This window comes from Macaca fascicularis, chromosome 11, assembly GCF_037993035.2.
Source record: "Macaca fascicularis isolate 582-1 chromosome 11, T2T-MFA8v1.1".
Lineage (NCBI taxonomy): Eukaryota > Metazoa > Chordata > Mammalia > Primates > Cercopithecidae > Macaca > Macaca fascicularis.
Window position 1 is genome coordinate 1,180,500 of NC_088385.1, and position 21,612 is coordinate 1,202,111.

The 21,612-nt window shown below is 44.4% G+C and overlaps 1 protein-coding gene across 11 annotated transcripts in view; it reads left to right on the plus strand.

Annotated features, from left to right (window-relative positions):
* Nucleotides 1-21,612, plus strand: part of CCDC77 (coiled-coil domain containing 77) — a 56,331-nt gene that overhangs the window by 20,101 nt on the left and 14,618 nt on the right. For 4 of the 11 annotated variants that reach the window (XM_065523528.2, XM_005569724.5, XM_005569725.5 and 1 more), the window contains 8 exons: nt 2,601-2,697; nt 4,814-4,886; nt 6,390-6,478; nt 7,785-7,933; nt 13,169-13,388; nt 15,449-15,574; nt 15,676-15,828; nt 16,584-17,453. In XM_065523528.2, coding sequence (XP_065379600.1) covers nt 2,601-2,697; nt 4,814-4,886; nt 6,390-6,478; nt 7,785-7,933; nt 13,169-13,388; nt 15,449-15,574; nt 15,676-15,828; nt 16,584-16,730 — 1,054 coding nt within the window. In that variant the 3' untranslated portion in view covers nt 16,731-17,453. Of the gene's footprint in view, nt 1-2,600; nt 2,698-4,813; nt 4,887-6,389; nt 6,479-7,784; nt 7,934-13,168; nt 13,389-14,736; nt 14,849-15,448; nt 15,575-15,675; nt 15,829-16,583; nt 17,454-21,612 lie in introns of those variants that run through there. The other 7 variants (XM_045364540.3, XM_074006010.1, XM_045364541.3 and 4 more) reach the window with 4 other exon arrangements.

Genomic DNA, 21,612 nt, shown 5'->3' on the forward strand with positions numbered 1-21,612 from the left:
GCTGGCCCAGATTCTTTTACACTGTATTGACAGAGAGTAAAAGCATTAACATGGCCTTGGGAAAGACTATAAACGTACACCATTGTCCACATCACATGATGTGAACTGCCTCTGGTCTTTTGAGGGGTAGGAAGGAATGCATTTGCCTAATTACTCGCCACTTACCATGTGCCTGAGACTAAGTAATTCTGTTCTAGCAAAGGTCCTACACCTGGCACCATGCCTGAAATTGGGGCCTACTTGGTGGTAGTCTGCTGTTATCCCCAGAATCCACCTGGTTTTGTATAGGCCATACTGAGGAATGAAACGAGGCTTTGGTAAGGACCTCCACCTCTGCATTCTTTAGGTCTTTATTGATCATCTTGACTGGGTAGGGAGGGGCAGTTTCAGAGGCTTTCACTTAGCTTACCCCGGAAGCCAAGAAGCTAATTTGGAGGTACTGCCCCCTACCTCGTATGTCCATTTTAATCATTTGGGAACTGAAGAAATGAACATTGATTTGGTGGATCCCATAGACCTGCTGTGAGCTGGACATGCCCAAATTCCATTTATTCCACGGTCCCCACATGCCCCAGTGCCATGATGATGCTTCAGGTTATCTGGTATCAGTGTCAGTTTGGACCCTGTATCCAGCAATCCTTAAAATGCCCAGGTCTTTCCTTTTCCCCAGTATATAGTTACTTGAATAAATGGCTGTAGACCCTTTGGAGGATGTGGGGAATCATTACCATGAATATCTACTCTGTGGTGTCACAGGGTCTTACCTTCTAGGAGTTCGAGCCTCTTCTTTAGGTAATTGTCACTGGGACTTAAAACTGACTTGAGGCCGGGCGCGGTGGCTCACGCCTGTAATCCCAGCACTTTGGGTGGCTGAGGCGGGCAGGTCACGAGGTCAGGAGTCCAAGACCAGCCTGGCCAACATGGTGAAACCCCGTCTCTACTAAAAATGCAAAAATTAGCCGGGCGTAGTGGCACATGCCTGTAGTCCCAGCTACTTGGGAGACTGAAGCAGGAGAATTGCTTGAACTCAGGAGGCGGAGGTTGTGGTGAGCCGAGATGGCGCCATTGCACTCCAGCCTGGGTGACAGCGAGACTCTGTCTCAAAAAAACAAAAAACAACAAAAAAAAAGTACTTGGGCCTGAAAAATGAGTCAGAGATTGTGATTTTGTACGGGGAGCAGCCCTCAGCCTCTTTTCCATCTTTGACTTATCTTTTATTGTTTAAGCTATTCTCTGTTGACTACCCATCTCCCTTGCTGAAACGCCATGTTCTGTAAACCATCTCCATGTCACTGGCTCTGAAATCCCCTTTTATGTTTTTTTTAAATTAATTAATTTTTTTTTTTTTTTTTTTTTTGAGACAGAGTCTTATTCTGTCACCCAGGCCGGAGTGCAATGGTGCAATCTTGGCTCACTGCAACGTCCACCTCCCAGGTTCAAGCGATTCTTGTGCCTTAGCCTCCTGAGTAGCTTGGATTACAGGTGTGCGCCACCATGCCCAGCTAATTTTTGCATTTTAGTGGAGACCGGGGTTTCACCGTGTTGGCCAGGCTGGTCTCAAACTCCTGACCTCAGGTGATCCGCCTGCCTTGGCCCAAAGTGCTGGGATTATAGGCATGAGCCACCACACCAAGCCTGAAATCCCTTTTTAGCGTTTGCTTCGTTGGTCCAGTCCGGACGTCAGCTATCTTAGGTCGAGTTCTCTGGGAAACAGACTGTGCAGTGGAGATTTGCTTGCAGGAATTTTATTGGGAAGTGAGGGAACTTAAACTGGGACTCAGTTGCAGCAGGCCTCGTCCAGCACCACAGGGGTCTCTGAAGCTGGGATTGCTCTTCAGAGATATCCTGAACTGAGGCAAGGGGATTGGATTTTTGTGTTCCCTCATTGACCAGGCACTGGATATGGGCTGTCCCTGAGGAATGAGAGGCAGTTCCCTTGGCTGGAGATTCAACTACAAGCTATCAGCAGGCAGCATTCCTGGCAAATGGCAGAATGAGCCATCAGCCCTGAAGAGGAAGATCTGAGCAGTGCCCCTCAGCAGCCGCTACAGTTCCCTTTTAGAGTTAGCTGAGAAGGGCCGGGCGCGGTGGCTCACGCCTGTAATCCCAGCACTTTGGGAGGCCGAGACGGGCGGATCACGAGGTCAGGAGATCGACACCATCCTGGCTAACACGGTGAAACCCCGTCTCTACTAAAAAATACATTTAAAAAAAATTAGCCGGGCACGGTGGCGGGCGCCTGTAGTCCCAGCTACACGGGAGGCGAGGCAGGAGAATGGTGTGAACCCGGGAAGCGGAGCTTGCAGTGAGTGGAGATGGCGCCACTGCACTCCAGCCTGGGTGACAGAGCAAAAAATAAAAAATAAAAAAAGAATGAGCTGAGAAGTGTCCTGGCCCCTGTTCTCTGAATGGAAATACCTGATGTTTTACAAAGTAGAGCTAAAGTCTGGATACATAACTATTCAATTTTAATTTGAGGTTACTGTTTTAATTTGAGGTTACTATTGTTTAAAAAAAATAGAAGGGAGATCCTTTAAACAGCAAGGGTTACTTACTTGGGACATTGAATAATATGTGCTTGCTTTCCATGAGAATTGCAGGGAGCTAGAAGACAAGAACAAGATTCAGAATCTCTTGGCTCTTGTGGGAACAGACGCTGGAGAAGTGACCTATTTTTGTAAGGAGCCTCCTCACAAAGTAAGTAATCTTTGGTGGAGCATGGTGAGTGTGGCTTCACAAATCACAGGCTAGGGCCCATCGTCAGAAGAACGTTAGTATTCGCTAGAGAAGGCAGGTGGAGAATTAGCCATCATAGTGCCTTGTTTGCCTGAGTTGTTAAAGCATTTTTCTTCAAAAACCTCAGGAAGTAGCATCGTTTACCCCATTTCACTGTGTAGAAACCTGAGGCACAGAGGGGTGGCTGTTTTAGCTGAGACAGAGAGGAAAGCAGGAGCAGACTGTGTGTGGGAGAAAGTTTTGATTCTTAAGTTTCTTTATTAAATCTTTGTTTATACTGATTACAAATGATATCCATGGTCTTCATTAAAAACAGAGTATAGTAATCTATCATGTGAAAGTGGCAGGTTCTCATAATCCTATACCCCAGAGACAGTCCACTGTTAATACTTTGGTATACATACCTCCGTCTCTTTTTCCATTCCTGTAGAAATAGTTATGTGTCTGTGTATACTATTTCTATTTTTTCACTTCTGTAAACAGTTCCTGAGGGTTTTTATACATATCTGTATATGTATACTTCTGTTTCCTGAAGGTCCTTGGCCAAGAGCTACTTTTTTTTTTTTTTTTTTTTGAGACAAAGTCTCATTCTGTTACACAGGTTGGAGTGCAATGTGCAATCTCAGCTCACTACAACCTCCGCCTCCCGGTCTCAAGCACTCCTCCCACCTCAGCCTCCCAATCAGCTGGGGCTGCAGATGTGCACCACCACGCCCAGCTAATTTTTGTATTTTTTGTAGAGATGGGGTTTCACCATGTTGCCCAGGCTGGTCTGGAACTCCTGAGCGCAAGCAGTCTGCCTGTGTTGGCCTGCCAAAGTGCTGGGATTATAGGCATGAGCCACCACACCCACCAAAGAGCTGCTTTTTTTTTTTTTTTTTTTTTTTTTTTTTGGAGTCTTGCTGTGTCACCCAGGCTGGAGTGCGGTGGCCGGATCTCAGCTCACTACAAGCTCCGCCTCCTGGGTTTACGCCATTCTCCTGCCTCAGCCTCCCGAGTAGCTGGGACTACAGGCGCCTGCCACCTCGCCCGGCTAGTTTTTTGTATTTTTTAGTAGAGACGGGGTTTCACCGTGTTAGCCAGGATGGTCTCAATCTCCTGACCTCATGATCCACCCGTCTCGGCCTCCCGAAGTGCTGGGATTACAGGCGTGAGCCACCGCGCCCGGCCAAAGAGCTGCTTTTTAAAAAAAAAATAAAAATAAAAATAAAAACAATTTAGAGCTGAGGTCTTGGCCTGTTGCCTAGGCTGGACTCACACTTCTGGGCTTAAGCACCATCCTTCCAAGTAGCCGGAACTACAGGGGTGCACCACTGTGCCCCAAGCTGTTCTTGGTTTTGTTTTTAATCATATATTACCAAATAGCCCTGGAATTTTATTTATGTATTTATTTATTTTTATTATTAATTTATTTATTTTTCAAGACAGAGTTTCACTCTTGTCACCCAGGCTGGAGTGCAATGGTGCGATTTTGGCTCACCACAACCTCCACCTCCTGGGTTCAAATGATTCTCCTGCCTCAGCCTCCCGAGTAGCTGGGATTACAGGCACCCACCACCACGCCTGGCTAATTTTGTATTTTTAGTAGAGATGGAGTTTCTCCATGTTGGTCAGGCTGGTCTTGAACTCCCGACCTCAGGTGATCTGCTCCCCCATCGACCTCCCAAATTGCTGGGATTACAGGCGTGAGCCACCATGCCCGGCCTTGTTTTTATTTTTTTTAGAAACAAAGTCTCATTCTGTTGCCCAGGTTGGAGTGCAGTGGAGCGATCATAGCTCACTGCAGCCTTGAGCTCCTGGGCTCCAGCGACCCTCCCACCTTAGCCTCCTGAGTAGCGGGGACCACAGGCACATGCCACCACACCCGGCCAACTTTTTTAAGTTTATATTGTCAACACAGGGTTTTATCCGGTTTGTTACTTTGCTTGTGTGGTCTCTCATATGTATGACATCCTTATATAATCATATCAGTTTTGACAAATTTAACTTACAGCGTTCAATCTGCAGAACTAAGGCTGAAAAATAAAACATTACGTTTATAGGAAGGCTACTTCAATACCAGTGTTTGCTTCCTTAGGTCACCATTCTCCAAAGGACTATCCAGGCTGTAGGTGAACGTGAGCAGAATGAATCTTCAGCTTTCAAAGCAGGTAACAAACATATAACCTATTAGAAATTCTCATCAATGCAGAATTGAAAATCACAGGGCAGGCTGGGCGCGGTGGCTCATACCTGTAATCCCAGCACTTTGGGAGGCTGAGGTGGGTGGATCACCTGAGGTCAGGACGTCGAGACCAGCCTGGCCAACATGGCAAAACCGATGTAAACACAAAAAATTAGCCAGGCATGGTGGCAGGTGCCTGTAATCCCAGTTGTTTGGGAGGCTGAGGCAGGAGAATTGCTTGAACCCAGGAGGCGGAGTTTGCAGTGAGCCGAGATCACACCAGTGCACAACAGAGCGAGACTCTGTCTCCAAAAAAAAGCACAGTGTACACAATTGGAAATGTTTTCCCTACTGTACAGTGATAATTGATGTTCATAATGATGCCTTTGGTGGTCTAATGTCTTAATGAACTTCTTGAACCATCCAAGAAATTAAATTTTGCTCAGTTCAATTGTGTCTTTTTGTTTTGTTTTGTTTTGAGATGGAGTTTTGCTCTTGTTGCCCAGGCTGGAGTGCAGTGGCGTGATCTCCGCTCACTACAGCCTCTGTCTCCCAGATTCAAGTGATTCTCCTACCTCAGCCTCCCGAATAGCTGGGATTACAGGCACGCACCCCATACCTGGCTAATTTTGTATTTTTAGTAGAGAGGGAGTTTCTCCATGTTAGGCTGGTCTCAAACTCCTGACCTCAGGTGATTCGCCTGCCTTGGCCTCCCAAAGTGCTGGGATTACAGGCGTGAGCCACCGCACCTGGCCTGCTCAGTTCAATTTTTAGCATTCCTTATCTTTAAAATAACCTTGTCTTTTGAAAATTGTGTGATATGCCATAACCAAAATGTTTAAGTTTTGTTTTTCTTATTCCTTATTCTGTTTGATTGATTGATTGGTTGATTGAGACAGGCTCTGTCACCCAGGCTGCAGTACAGTGGTATGAGCACGGTTTACTGTAACCTTGAACTCCTGGACTCAAGTGACCCTCCCACCTCAATCTCCTGAGTAGCTGGGACGACAGGCATATGCCACCACACCTGGCTAATTTATTGTATTTTACCTTATTTTGTGTTGGGAGGGGTTCTCACTGTGTCACTCAGGCTGGTTTTGAACTCGTGGCTTCAAGTGATTGTTCTGCTTTGGCCTCCCAAAGCACTGGGATTACAGGTATGAGCCACAACACCTGGCCTTATTCTGATTAAATAGTATTTTACTAAGAAAGTAGACACAACTATTTTAGTGATTGATTCTAAGGAAAATTTAGTGGTTGATTCTGCCAGAAGATGAGTAGGATTATTTAGGTGACATCTTGCAGAGTTCCCTGACAGATTCCTGTTTGAAAAGTTAAGCACTGTGGTTATGGTGTTTCCCGTCGTCTTCCTTTCCGTCCCTCACAGGTAAACGAATCTGAACTCCCTGGCGCGGGAAATGCGGATGCTTCGATAGCAGACAGAAAAGCCGGGTAAAACCTTCTTGACGGATTTTGTTTTCCATTTTAGATCCTAAAATAAGCAAAAGAAGACCATCGCGTGAGAGAAGAGGAAGTTCTGAACATTACCAAAGAGACGTGCAGACACTCATCCTGCAGGTAAAGAATGTGTTTTGGCAGACCCAGGTGGCTTTTATCCACAAGTTTGGCTTTATATAACGTACCCGCAGTATCGTGTGATAAGCATCTCCTTGCACACAGGTTCCATCTAAGCCTCATGTGACTGAGAAAATTGAGATTGTTCCTAATTTCCAAGAGCTTTATTTTAAAACCATCCTTTTCTATTTGAACATGCTAAAAGTGCTACTCTAAACCTTCAGTTCAATGTACTAAGCCCCGTCCACCAAAACCATTACAAAGTAAGAATCCACTGGCCTGGGGATATACCGAGATTGCAGAGGGAAGCTTGTCTATGCTGACAGATCAACGTTTGGTGGTATATTCATTTATTTAGTGCTTAGGTTCTAAAGTCTAGGAAAGTAATGAACTATTCTCTTACCTCCTGGTTATTATGTGTCATTTGGAACCATGATTGTTCATCTGATTGCACTGAAGTTTCTGTCCTTACTAGGTTAAATCTCTGTTGATTTAATGACAGTTTGTACCTTTGGCTACTATCTCCATGTGGAGTCGTGATAGCCAGACACAGAGAAGGAAATTACCTTATATTCATTTTGCTGTACTTTTTGAAACCAAAAACCAAGAGTCATTTTGCTTCTGGGCAGGAAGGGTGTCTTAAAGGGAGGCAGTCAAGGGAGATAGTGAAAAGCCAAAAATCACAGGGTAGGGGAAACGATTTTGTAGCTTTGTTTGTGTGATGTAGATGCTGGGTTTCGTTTGGACAAAGAATCTACTCTTGTATAGCTTAACCCCATTTATAAGACATTAAGAGGAACTGGGCCGGGCATGGTAGTGCCTGTAATCCCAGCACTTTGGGAGGCTGAGGCTAGATGATCTCCCAAAAGTCCGAGACCAGCCTGGACAACATAGTGAGATCCCATCTCTACAACCCAAAAGTCCGAGACCAGCCTGGACAACATAGTGAGATCCCATCTCTACAACCCAAAAGTCCGAGACCAGCCTGGACAACATAGTGAGATCCTATCTCTACAAAAAATAAAAATAAAATTAGCTGGGTGTGGTGGGACACACCTGTAGTCCTGGAGGCTGAGGCAGGGAGGACTGCCTGAGCCCATGGGGTTGAGGCTGCAGTGACCTATGATCACGCCCCTTGCACTCCAGCCTGGGGGACAGAGCAAGACCTTGTCTTGAAATGAACAAGAGGATTAGGAGTGAGATTTTTTTGTTTGTTTTTTAATTTTTCTGGAGAAAGGCTCAGTTTTCCTAGAGGTATGAAGTAAGTGGAAGTAGGGTTGGATTCCTCACCCCTTTTTGGCCTGTCTAGGTGGAAGCACTGCAGGCTCAGCTGGGAGAGCAGACCAAACTTGCTCGAGAACAAATTGAAGGGCTCATGGAGGATAGACGGATTCACCTTGAGGAAATACAAGTTCAGCACCAGAGAAATCAGAACAAAATCAAAGAGCTAACCAAAAAGTGAGTGTCTAAGAAAGCTGAACCTAACAGGTATTTTATTTTTCTGAGTGACTTAAAAGTTAGCGTTTTGTACTTGAACAACAGCAGGTCATAGAACTAAAGGGAACCTTGAAAAAATTGTCTTCCTCAGAAACCCCTGGTTCTACGTAGGTGAGTATCTCGCTGTTCCAGGCATGCCGTTGAAGAGCTGATGAGTATTTCATGTGCTCCTGTTAATCTACTGTGGTATTTTAGCTTCTGGTGGTTAAGAAGCGTTCTTAGGCCGGGCTCATGCCTGGACGACAGAGTGAGACCCTGTCTCAAAAAAAAAAAGTGTTCTTTTATCCACTGATATATACACTGTCTGACTCATTGTCGTAGAGCCCTTTTCTTTTGTTTGCCCCTTCATGAATATGGAAAACATGAGTTTACATATCTACACCAAAAAACTGCACACTCAGTGTTTTAATCGGAACTCTGCCAGTGCTTTTATCTAGCGATGTGTTGTCATTTTTGGCTTCTATGAAATTTCTGTCCCAAGAAAGGCAGGATTGTATTTTTTTCTAACAGATTGAGTTGGCATAGTGTATTCTTGGTTATCAGAATACTCATATAGCTTTGGGATTTTGAACTGTAAATATCTCTGATGTATGTAACAGCACGATACATATTGTACGATCTCAATCTCATAAAATGGGGTGTCGTGTCTGCATACACGCAGGAACTAGAGCGTCCTGTAAACTTTACAGTTTATAAACTGTAAAGCGATTCTGATTGTGGATGACTTTGTTCTTTGCTTCTTATGTGTTTTAGTTTCCTATAATGCACGTACTTTTAAAAAATAAAAGTTATTTTTAAAATCTGAAAAAATAAAAACAAAAAATGGCCAACTCTGTCCTCATTGTTTTTGTTCCTAACCTGCTTACCTTTCTTTACCTCTCTGCAGTCTGGCTTCACCCCCCCATTTTATCAAACACGCCCTTTCTGGGGTTCACCCCCCCATTTTATTAAACACGCCCTTTCTGGGGTCACCACTGACCTCTTAACTTTTTTATTTTGTTTTAGAGACTAAGTCTCACTCTGTCGCCAGGCTGGAGTGCAGAGGCTGATCCCGGCTCCCTGCAACCTCTGCATCTCAGGTTCAAACGATTCTCCTGCCTCGGCCTTCCAAGTAGCTGGGATCACAGGCGCCGCCACCACACCCAGCTAATTTTGTAAATTTAGTAGAGACGGGGTTTCACCGTGTTAGCCAGGCTGGTCTCGAACTCCTGACCTCTGGTGGTCCACCCGCCTCAGCCTCCTAAAGTGCTGGGATTACAGGCGTGAGCCACCGCGCCCAGCCCTGGCCGACCTCTTAACTTCTGAGACCAGTTATATCTCTGTTCAGTCCTTATTATACGTAGTATCTTCTTGCATGTTTGGCATCACAGATCAGCCCCTCCTTGTAATTCATTTCCCTTGATTTCTGCAGCACCTGTCTTTCTTGGTTCTTCTACCCGTCTAACCCCTTCACCCTTTTGCCTAGTTCCAGTGGCCAGACCTAATGCCATAAGGACATTCTCAGTTGAATGTGTTTGATTTACCACTACTGAAACCACACTGTTTGTTTCTCCCAATAAATACTCCCATCCCCATCTTAAACCTACTACTTCTTTCTTCTTTTCATTTAGTTTCATGACATCACATGTATTCAGTTTCCCAGGCTTGAAACCCACAGGATCATCTTCAGCTCTTAACTTTCTTATTCCTTAATTCCAAACCCTATGGATTGTGAGCCTAAAAACCCTCTCAAGTCCTTTCTCTGCTCTCTGATACAGGCAGTTCTACATGGATCACAGCATACACAAAAGCAAAGCTGTTTTTGATGCTGTAGAACTTGTGTTAACTTGTCAGATCTCCATGATTTAGTACTTCCGTGTCTTATTCCTAGGAATGGTCCATACTTACGCAGGCTATGTGTGAATATCCCTGTAGTCCTTCTAATCATATAACCTGAAGTTAGCACTCAGGAAAGTATCTCCTCTCTGATTGTTTTGTTTTGTTTTTTCCAGTAAAGACAGGGTCTTACTCTGTTGCCCAGACTGGAGTGCAGTGGCATGATCATAGCTCACTGCAGCCTTGAGCTCCTGGACTCGAGCAATCCTCCTGCCTCAGCCTTCCAAGTAGCTAGGATTACAGGTGCATACCACCAAACCTGGCTTATTTTTATTATTTTTTTGTAGAGATGGGGTCTCGCTGTGTTGCCCAGGCTAGTCTCGAACTCCTGGCTTCAAGCAATCCTCTCACTTCAGCCTCCTGAAGCACTGAGATTACAAACATGAGCCACTGTGCCCAGCCCTGAACTCTCATTCTTAGTACATTAATTCAAACTCTATTCCTTTGTTTAAATTGTTCCTATTGCTGATCCTTTGTGTTCTTTTTTTTTTTTTTTTTTTTTTTTTTTTTTTTTTTTTTTTGAGACAGAGTCTCGCTCTGTCGCCCAGGCTGGAGTGGAGTGGCACAGTCTCGGCTCACTGCAAGCTCTGCCTCCTGGGTTCACGCCATTCTTCTGCCTCAGCCTCCCAAGTAGCTGGGACTACAGGTGCCCGCCACCACACCCAGCTAATTTATTATTATTATTATTTTTTGTATTTTTAGTAGAGACGAGGTTTCACCATGTTAGCCAGGATGGTCTCGATCTCCTGACCTCGTGATCCACCCGCCTTGGCCTCCCAAAGTGCTGGGATTATAGGCGTGAGCCACCGCACCCAGCCTTTTGTGTTCTTACATCTTTCTCACTACTATGAATTAGTTCCTCTATTAGTAATTATCAACTGCTTAAAAATATTTGATAGTCTCCATTTACCTTATGATAAAGTCCTGATATCTTAGCATGAATTTTTAGGAACGTCATCATCTGACACCAAATAAACCTTCAGCCTCAGCTCCTCCCCTGTTGCTGTAGTTCGCCTTGTGCGTCAGCCAGACTAATCATAACAGCTGTTGTTTATCGGACATTTGTTACGCGGCAGCACCTTCTGACACTTCCTTCTTAGTAGAGACAGGATTTCACCATGTTAGCCAGGCTGGTCTCGATCTCCTGACCTCAGGTGATCCGCCCACCTCAGCCTCCCAAAGTGTTGGGATTATAGGCGTGAGCCACCGCGCCCGGCCTGCTATGTCTCTTTTAACATAGTATAGTGTGTTTGCATTGGGCCAGTATTTCTCTATCTTCATTTTTATTTTTACTGTTTTTGCACTTAAGTATATAGCATCTTGACTTTTCATTGGGTTTTGTTTTTAAGGGACAGATATTTTTAAATTGTCACAGTAATTTGTAATTTTATATCTGTTTTCCAGAATATCAATAACCTTCCTTGTTTAGCATTATCTTCATATCTGAGCACGTGATCAGTTCCTTCCATTAGACAGATCTTCCTAAGAAGAAATCCAAGGCCATTAATGACTGCCCTTCGGGTGTCACTTTCAAGCTACTTGTATTTTAACAAGCCCATACTTTCCCCGTTTGAGATTGAGAACGTAACGTAAGACAGATTAAAATAACTCACTGAAAGTGAGAGAGATCCGTGTGGTAACTGAGTGGAATCTCTCTGTCTTTATATACGTGCACACATACCTGCCTGTATACTTCATCTTGTGACATTTACTGTGTGCTTGGCACTATGCTACCATTTTCCTCGTATCTGTGTGCCCTTTTACTCATGAAAATAAGTGGATCTGACATTATTTGTTCAGTAGAAAACTGTAGTGATTGCTTCATGGTATTTAATACTCTTGCAAGCAGTTAGATCATTCAGTATAGCATTTTTCTAGGGGATAATGTTAAACTGATGAGTTGCTAACTTCCAAGGATATTGTTTTTTAAAGATAGAAACATTGTCTATTTCTAAATTTCAGGAAAGGGTCGTCAAGAATCTGTTAACTGCCTGTGTATGTCCAGTAGTTAGTATTATCCTTGACAATCTCATGGCATTGGGGCAAAAATAAGCAGTAAATAAGGTATATGCTTTCTCTCAGGGTGGGAAAAAGTGCATGTTGACAGTTAAAATGTGACAGAGGAGCAAGTATTGAATTATAAGACAAGCGAACATTAACACTGGGATGGAATTTCAGAGAATGGAGGAATTAAAATAGGCTAAAGTTGTTGAAAATGACTTCATACAGGAAGTTGATTTTTTAAAAAGGAGGCCAGGTGCAGTGGTTCCCACTTGTAATCCCAGTATTTTGGGAGGCTGGGGCGAGAGGATTGTATGAGCCCAGGAGTTCCAGACCAGACTAGCCTAGGGAACATAGCGAGACCCCGTCTCCACACACACACACAAATTTTTAATGAGCTGGCAAACGCCCTGGGAGGTGGTCCCAGCTGCTTAGGAGGCTGGGACAGAAGGATTGCTTGAGCCCAGGAGGTCAGGGCTGCTGTGAGCCATGGTTGTGCCTCTGCACTCCAACCTAGGTGACAGAGCAAGACCCTGTCAAAAACAAAAAGTTCTTTTTAAAATAAACAGGCCGGGCGCGGTGGCTCAAGCCTGTAATCCCAGCACTTTGGGAGGCCGAGACGGGCGGATCACGAGGTCAGGAGATCGAGACCATCCTGGCTAACCCAGTGAAACCCCGTCTCTACTAAAAAATACAAAAAACTAGCCGGGCGTGGTGGCAGGCCCCTGTAGTCCCAGCTACTCGGGAGGCGGAGGCAGGAGAATGGCATGAACCCAGGAGGCGGAGCTTGCAGTGAGCTGAGATCCGGCCACTGCACTCCAGCCTGGGCCACAGAGCGAGACTCCGTCTCAAAAAAAATAAAATAAAATAAACAAAGGATAAGATTTTGATACAGGCAGTTCTACATGGAGCACAGCATACACAAAAGCAAAGCTGGTTTTGATACTATAGAATTTGTATTAACTTGTCAGAACACCATGATTTAGTTCTTCCTTGTCTGATTCCTAGGAATGGTCCATACTTATGCAGGCTATGTGTAAATATCCCTGTAGTCCTGTAGTCCTTCTAATCATGAGCACTCAGGGAAATACCTGTAAAGACCAGTCTGTGAACCAGTGCGCATGGGTAGATACATTATACTTTGCCCAGTAAAACCTGTAAGATTGCCAGTGATCCGATTTTTACAACCGCTAATATTTTACAAAATTTATATATTACACAATTTTAAAAAGAGCCATTCTCTTCCATTTTGGAATGATCCTTGCTTTCAGGTGTGCTGTGTGTGCATCCTCATGTCTGCATTTGTACTTTCGTTCCTAGTCTTCACCACACCCAAGAGCTGCTCTATGAAAGCACCAAAGATTTTCTGCAACTCAGATCTGAAAACCAAAGTAAAGAGAAGTCATGGATGCTTGAAAAAGATAATCTGATGTCAAAGATTAAGCAGTACCGGGTGCAGTGTAAGAAGAAAGAAGATAAAAGTGGAAAAGTGTTGCCCGTTATGCATGACAGTCATCATGCTCAAAGTGAATATATTAAGGTAATGTCCTTATGTCTTAAATAAGTTATTTATTTTTCTGGGAGAGTTGAAGGAATTCCAAAGAACCTACAGTTTGTAACGTAAGGTCCATTCAGTGCGGAAAGCTCTGGTAGCAGCTGCCTCAAGAACTAGGTTTCGAAGAACAGCTGATCATTATAGCGCTTAGGGATTTAAAATATTAGCCTTGTTCATTCATTCATTCATTCATTCATTCAGCAAATACTTACTGCACTGCTGGCCGGGCACAGCGGCTCACGCCTGGAATCCCAGCACTTTGGGAGGCCAAGGCGGGCAGATCACGAGGTCAGGAGTTCAAGACCAGACTGGCCAACGATGGTGAAACCCCATCTCTGCTAAAAATACAAAAAAAATTTAGCTGGGCGTGATGATGGGCGCCTGTAATCCCAGCTACTTGGGAGGCTGAGGCAGGAGAATTGCTTGAACCCAGGAGGCGGAGGTTGCAGGGAGCCGAGACCACACCACTGCGCTCCAGCCCTGGTGACAGTGCGAGAGTCCATCTCACAAAAAAAAAAAAACAAACAAAAAACAGAAAACACAAATATTTACTGCACTCCTGCTATGGGTTAGGCCCTAGAGTTACAGTAATCTAAACAAGGTCTGTCCTCATGGTATTTACGTTTTAATGGTGAGAAAAAACAGAAACATTAACAAATAACTAAGAAAATTATAGATTAGGGCGGGTGCGATGGCTCACACCTGTAATCCTGGTACTTTGGGAGGCCAAGGCGGGTGGATCACCTGAGGTCAGGAATTCGAGACCAGCCTGACCAACATGGTGAAACCCCGTCTCTACTAAAAATACAAAAATTAGCCGGGCGTGGTGGCAGGTGCCTGTAATCCCAGCTACTCGGGAGGCTGAGGCAGGAGAATCACTTGAACCCAGGAGGCAGAGGTTGCAGTAAGCCAAGATCATGCCACTGCACTCCAGCCTGGGTGACAAAGTGAGACTCCGTCTCAAAAAAAAAAAAAAGGCTTTAGGAGGTCGAGGTGGGCCGATCACAAGGTCAGGAGTTCGAGACCAGCCTGGCCAACACAGTGGAACCCTGTCTGTACTAAAAATACAAAAAATTAGCTGGGCGTGGTGGTGGGTGCCTGTAATCCCAGCTACTTGGGTAGAGACTGAGGCAGGAGAATCGCTTGAACCTGGGAGGCAGAGGTTGCAGTGAGCTGAGATCGCGCCACTGCACTGCAGCCCAGTAACAGAGCAAGACTCCGTCTCAGAAAAAAAAAAAAAAGAAAATTATAGATTATAAAAATGTGGTGTTAAGGGAGTAAAAGAATTACATGAAGATTATATGTAGTTGCCGGAAGTCTGTTGTATTAACAGAAGGAACGCACAGGGACACTGTCTCATATCTGGTGTTTTTGCTGAGACCTGAAAAATGGGACTAAGCTTGCCATACAGACCTTGAGGAAGAACATCCCTGGCAGAGGGAAAAGCAAGTTTATACGCCCTGGAGTATGTTCAAGGAAATGGACGGCTGTCGTCGTGGGTGTAGAGGAGTGAATAAGGAGGAAGTGGATGCCCTTTAAGAAGCCAGGGTTGGCAGCAGCCAGTCGTGGAGGGCCGTGTGCATCACGGTACAGAGTGTGAACTTAGCCCTCAACAGTGTTAGGCCTTTGAAGGACTGTGTGAAAGAAGTAACATGATCTGATTTGGGTTTTTAAAAGATCATTTTAACTGCTCAATACAGCATGTATAGTAAGTGTTGTTGTTAATAATTCTTCCTTTTTAAAAACATATATTGTAATGTCTTACTTGGGACAGCTTCTGAGGTCCATTATCTGACTCTTCCCAGAGCCAAAAATATTTGTTTGAATTTCTACTCTGTACACATTAGAAACGGGGCTTACGAAACTGGTCTAGAAGTAGGAGATTTTCAGATGTTCCTCAAAGTTCCTTGTCGTCTGGTTCCTTAACTCACTTTGTACCTCTGGAAATCCCTTCTTTTCTTTCTTTCTTTCTTTGCCTAAGTGCTACTTGAATTACCTAAACTGTAGAACTGAGTGTTCATAGTTTTTGTCCCTTTGACTTGCAGTCCCTAAAAGATAAGTTAGTCCAAGAGAAAAAGCTGTCTGGTATGTACCAAGAGCAGTGCATTTCCTTAGAAGAGGAACTTGCCCGAATTCGTGAGGAAGAGGGAATGAGGAGAGAGATCTTCAAGGTACAAAATTATCTTCCATTTACAACGGAATAGGAAGCGCCGACGGCTGGGGAAAACGCTTCCCTCCCCTTCATAAATGCCTCCCCGTTCCCCGTGTTTAGGATCGCACTAACAAGATGGGGAAGCGTTTACAGGTAATGACAAGACGCTATGAGGCACTGGAGCGTCGACGGATCTTGGAAGTAGAAGGCTTTAAGACAGATATTAAGGTTCTCCGACAGAAACTGAAAGACTTGGAGCAAATGTTGTATAAGGTAATTGCTGGGCCTGGATTGCCACAAGGGAGAAAAGAGGTGTAAGTGAGGGAGCATGGTCACGAGGCTCCTCAAAAGAAGGATGTGTTGTTTCCGTGCTGACAGACACTAACAGATCACCGTCTGGAAGCCTCCCTGAAAATCAAGTACATGCTAGAGGGAAAATAAAAATACCCTGAAATCACTGAATGATTGCATCATTAATACTTCGATGTGAGCTAAACGTAACGGAAATTGTCATCCCTCCTAATTCAAGAAGCAGATTAAACAATCATGTCTATTTTGCAGTTGGGGAAAGTGGGTAATTGATTGATAGAGTGATTTTTTCCGGCAGACACAGTTCTTTAGAATACAAGTTGCCTCAAGAGCCTTCTTCATGAGATTTAGCCAGTTAGCCTGAGCTCCAAACAAGCTTAGTTACAGAAAAGAGGAGAGGCCTGCTTTCATTCTGTGACAAATTTACCAGCGGTGTTGCTTATCCTGGCCTGTCTTACTCCTCTTTCATTGTTCATTGATCTCTAGCTCAAGGCTCCTTTATTGTACGGGAAGGATGTTCATGGGATTTCTGCTTTAATTCTACATTTTCCTTCTTTAGTTAGCCACTGAACAAACTAAGGATGGCATTTATCCTGTGTACTCAAAATCTCATAAAAAGGAGCTAACAGAGCTGTGTCTTTTTGACCGACACCTCTCCCCTGGCATATGCCATAATCATTTCTTTCTTTCTTTCTTTTTTTTTTTTTCCAAATCCCTAGGCAACAATTAATGTCCGGGCAAACCAGGATCTTGCCATTCTGTGTGAGGTCCGTGACAGCAATAGACGGGCACATAAGATACAAGGAGAACTGAAGAATCTTAAGTCGAAAGTGTTTGGTCTGGAGAATGAACTGAGACTCTGTTGATGTCTACTTTTGGAAATGGCCCCCATTTAGAAGAGGTGTGCTCCTTGAAACCTGAGGACAAGGTCATCTGCTGCCAGAAAATGGAAACCTGAGTTGACTAGAGTGATGGTGTTGATTATTATGAAGACAGGGTGAAGAATCAGGGACCACTAGGAAAGCTTTTCTCGCAGGCTCAGCTTGCTTTATCATTTTTGCTGTCCTTTTAACATTTGTGGGGAGTAGGGGCCTGGTCCTGAATGACCTGGAGGCTTTCATTATTTATCCCGTCTGTATCAACAGGTTTTTGTTTTTTAGAAGACAGTGATGATAAAAACTTAGGAGGAAGGTATTTTGCGGTGAGCTTGGTGGAGTGTCCGTGGGAAGAATACTTTCCCTGAAGAGAGAGACGCACGGACAGAGGCTGCGGTTTTCCTGAGCTGGGGGAGAAGGCAGCACATCGCAACCTGTCCCATTGGAATAGGCGCTCATTCTGCTATTTCACCTTCCGTCGTGAGCAGAGCCTGAATTACGTTTCTGGGCAGTTTCATGGTGTTTCACCAGAGGGCACTAGAGACTCAAACAAAATGTCCATCTGGAAAAATTAAGGAGACACTTTGGCAAGGGTGAATGAAACTAAAATGATCCTTGTTTGGAAAGTTTGATATTTTTATCAGTAACACGGCTTTTGAAACATTATGTATAGATTTTAAATTAACTATTTTCAATAAAATATTTCATTCAAAAGATTCTCTTTGAGTTTTCTGTAACTTCTTCTCAATACTATGTCCATGCTTCGTTAATGACTCATGCAACTCAGTTTACTTTTTTGTTCCATGGCCTCTGCAGTTTTGTGCAAGTGTACAAGTTTTTTTGGGGTTTTTTGAGACAGAGTTTCACTCTTATCACCCAGGCTGGAGTGCAGTGGCGTGATCTCGGCCCACTGCAGCCTCCGCCTCCCAGGTTAAAGTGATTCTCCTGCCTCAGCCTTCCAAGTAGCTGGAATTACAGACACTCACCAGCATGCTCTGCTAATTTTTGTATTTTTGTTTGTTTGTTTGTTTAGTAGAGACAGGGTTTCACCATGTTGGCCAGGCTGGTCTTGAACTCCTGACCTCAGGTGATCCACCCACCTCGGCCTTCCAAAGTGCTGGGCTAACAGGCGTGAGCAACCATGCCCAGCCCACAAGTTTTTTTAAATGACTCCTTTGAAATCATCTAGTGTTGGAGATAACAAAGTAGCACAAAGGGGATGACACTAAAACTTTATCTGTTTTTAGGCAAATTGCATTTGGGACAAAATAATTGTTTCCATACCCAGAAAGCCTCTTGGTATTAAGTTGGTCTTTGCTTAAGATAGCATCTTTCTGATTTACCCAGGACAAAGGAGAGAACCCAGGTTTTCATATTTACAATTGTTAACGATGTGTAAAGGAAGGTGGTGATTGTACTGTGGGCAGAAGCTATTACTTTTCTTGAAAAAGTCTGTGATAGCAGATCAGTTTTTTCCATTGATAAATTGGGACAAACATTCTCAGAGTGCCCTGTTCCCAGGCCTTAGAGAGATGTACGGGAGTGGATGATTCTTCCTTCTGTCCTGATACTTAGGGAATTGGCTTTTCCTGACCATTACTTTTGTTGTTGCTGGCAAAACAAAAAGGTGTATTAAGTTAGAGAATTTTGGAGTAAGAAGCAACTTTAAATATCATATAATCCTGGCCAGGCGCGGTGGCTCATGCCTGTAATCCCAGCACTTTGGGAGGCCGAGGTGGGCGGATCACAAGGTCAGGAGATCAAGACCACGGTGAAACCCCGTCTCTACTAAAAATACAAAAAACTAGCCGGGCGAGGTGGCGGGCGCCTGTAGTCCCAGCTACTCGGGAGGCTGAGGCAGAAGAATGGCGTGAACCCAGGAGGCAGAGCTTTCAGTGAGCCGAGATCGCGCCACTGCACTCCAGCTTGGGCGACAGAGCGAGACTCCGTCTCAAAAAAAAAAAAAAAAAAAAAAAAAAAAAATCATATAATCCAACTTACTTACAAATGACTCTGAGACCTACTGCCATTGACTTCAGCAATCGGTTGATCGTGTTTCTAACATCCTGGTCTCAATTCCATAACATTCATCTTTATATTAACCACCCACTGGTGTGGCCCTCTTTAAACCTCACGGTCAGTGAAAACTCTATCACCAAGAAGCAGCATAAAATAGTGGAAAGGGCACAGGCTTTGGAGAATCACAGATCTAGACTCAATCACACCTCTTACTAAAATTCTCCAGGCTCTAGTCTCCATCTGTAAAAGAGACGAAAAGCTACCTGTTTCAGCAGGGTGACTGTGAGGATTAAGAAAGAGAAAATCTAGTATCCAGAGTATATAAAGAGTTCTTACAACAGAATTAAAAAACACACAATTCAAAAATGGGCCAGGGATCTGCGTAGACATCTCTCCAAAAAAGTTATACAAATGGCCAATGAGTACATGGAGAGATGCTCAACATCATTAAGGAAATGGAAACTAATGTGATACGGCTTCATGCTCACTAGGATGGCTATCATCAAAAAGTAACAAGTGTGGACAAGGATGTGGAGAAACTAGAGGCCCCATAGATTGCTGACGAGAATGTAAAATGATGCTTCCCCTTCAAAAAACAGTCTGGCAGTTCCTTGAAAAGTTAAGCATAGAGTTACCATATGACCCAGCAATTCCACTCCTTAAGTACATAGCCAGGATAAATAAAAATATACTGCCACACAAAATCTCGTGCATAAATGTTCACAGAAGTATTAATAATAGACCAAAAGTGGAAACCATCCAGATGTCCATGAGCTGGTGAATGGAGAAACAGAGTGTGGTATATCCATACAACAGAATATTAGTCATGGAAAGAAGTGGGGTAGTGATACATGCTACTCTACGGGGAACCTTGCAACATTTTGCTAAGAAGGCAGAAACAGAAGGCCACATATTGTATGATTCCCGTACACATGAAACGTCCAGAATAGGCGAATCCATATGGAAAGGAGATTAGTGATTGCCAAGTGCTGAGAAGAGGGGGGAATAAGGGGTGACTGCTAATGGGTACAAGGTTTGTTTTCCCAAACTGTGAATATACTTTAAAAACCACTGAATTGAATGCTTTAAAAAGGTGAATTTTATGGTATGTGGGTTATATATCAAATTTTTTTTTTTTTTTTTTTTTTTTTGAGACAGGGTCTCACTGTCACCCAGGCTGGAGTGCAATGATGCAACCTTGGCTCACTGCAGCCTCAACCTCCCGGGCTTAAGCAATCCTCCAACCTCAACCTCCTGAGTAGCTGGGACTACAGGCACGTGGCACCATGCTCAGCTAACTTTTGTAATTTTTTTTTATAGAGACAGGGATTTGCCGTGTTGCCCAAGCTGGTCTTGAACTCCTGGGCTCAAGCAATCCTCCCGCCCCGGCCTCCCAAAGTGATGGGATTACAGGCATGAGCCACCGCACCCAGCCTATATCAGTTAAAAAAAAAACCTCCATGGAATGACTTTGTCTGGCACGTATCGTAGGCATTCAGTTACGATTAGCTATTATCTGTATTTTGGCTTCACCTGACTTACCAATTGCTTACCACTGCCAATCAGATTCCATGATGTATTTAATACCATTCATTTATTCATTCAGCAATTTATTTCTTTTTCTTTTTTTTTTTTTTGAGACGGAGTCTCGCTCTGTCGCCCAGGCTGGAGTGCAGTGGCCGGATCTCAGCTCACTGCAAGCTCCGCCTCCCAGGTTTACGCCATTCTCCTGCCTCAGCCTCCCGAGTAGCTGGGACTACAGGCGCCGCCACCTCGCCCGGCTAATTTTTTGTATTTTTAGTAGAGACGGGGTTTCACCGTGTTAGCCGGGATCGTCTCTCGATCTCCTGGCCTCGTGATCCGCCCGTCTCGGCCTCCCAAAGTGCTGGGATTACAGGCTTGAGCCACCGCGCCCAGCCACAATTTATTTCTTAAGTGCTATTTGTTTTGTTTTGTTGTTGTGAGAAACAGCCTCTTGCTCTGTCGCCAGGCTAGAGGGCAGTGGTGCGATTGAAACCCATTGCCACTTTGAGCTCCCGGGCTCAAGCAATTCTCCCCCTTCAGCTTCCCAAGTAGCTAGGACTACAGGGGCATGCCGCTACACCCACTTAATTAAAAAAAAATTGTGGCTGGGTGCGGTGGCTCAAGCCTGTAATCCCAGCACTTTGGGAGGCCGAGACGGGCGATCACGAGGTCGGGAGATCAAGACCATCCTGGCTAACACGGTGAAACCCCGTCTCTACTAAAAAATACAAAAAACTAGCCGGGCGAGGTGGCGGTGCCTGTAGTCCCAGCTACTCGGGAGGCTGAGGCAGGAGAATGGCGGGAACCCGGGAGGCGGAGCTTGCAGTGAGCTGAGATCCGGCCACTGCACTCCAGCCTGGGCGACAGGGCGAGACTCCGTCTCAAAAAAAATAAAAAAAAATTGTACAGATAGAGTCTCACTATGTTCCAAGGCTGGTCTTGAGCTCCTAGCCTCAAGCAATCCTCCTGCCTCATCCTACCAAAACACTGGGATTACAAGCATCCCACTGCACCTGGCCCCTAAGTGCTTTTTATGTTCTAGAAATTATGCTAGATCTTAAGTTTACAGAGAACAGTAAAATACCTGTGCTCCCAAGGTTGGTGGGGAAGATAAACATAGAAAAACTCAGTAATGAAGTGCAGTTCTGTGGGTGTGCAGGATAGAAAGCAACAGAGACGGTGACTTGCAGGAGATGCATGTGAACTGAACCTCAAAAGTGAATTTGGACCTTTGTAGGTAGAGGACCTTGTAGGCAGAGGGACAACATGTATGAAGACAAGGAAAAACAGAATGTTTAGGGAAATGCAAGTACAGGAGACAGTTATGTAA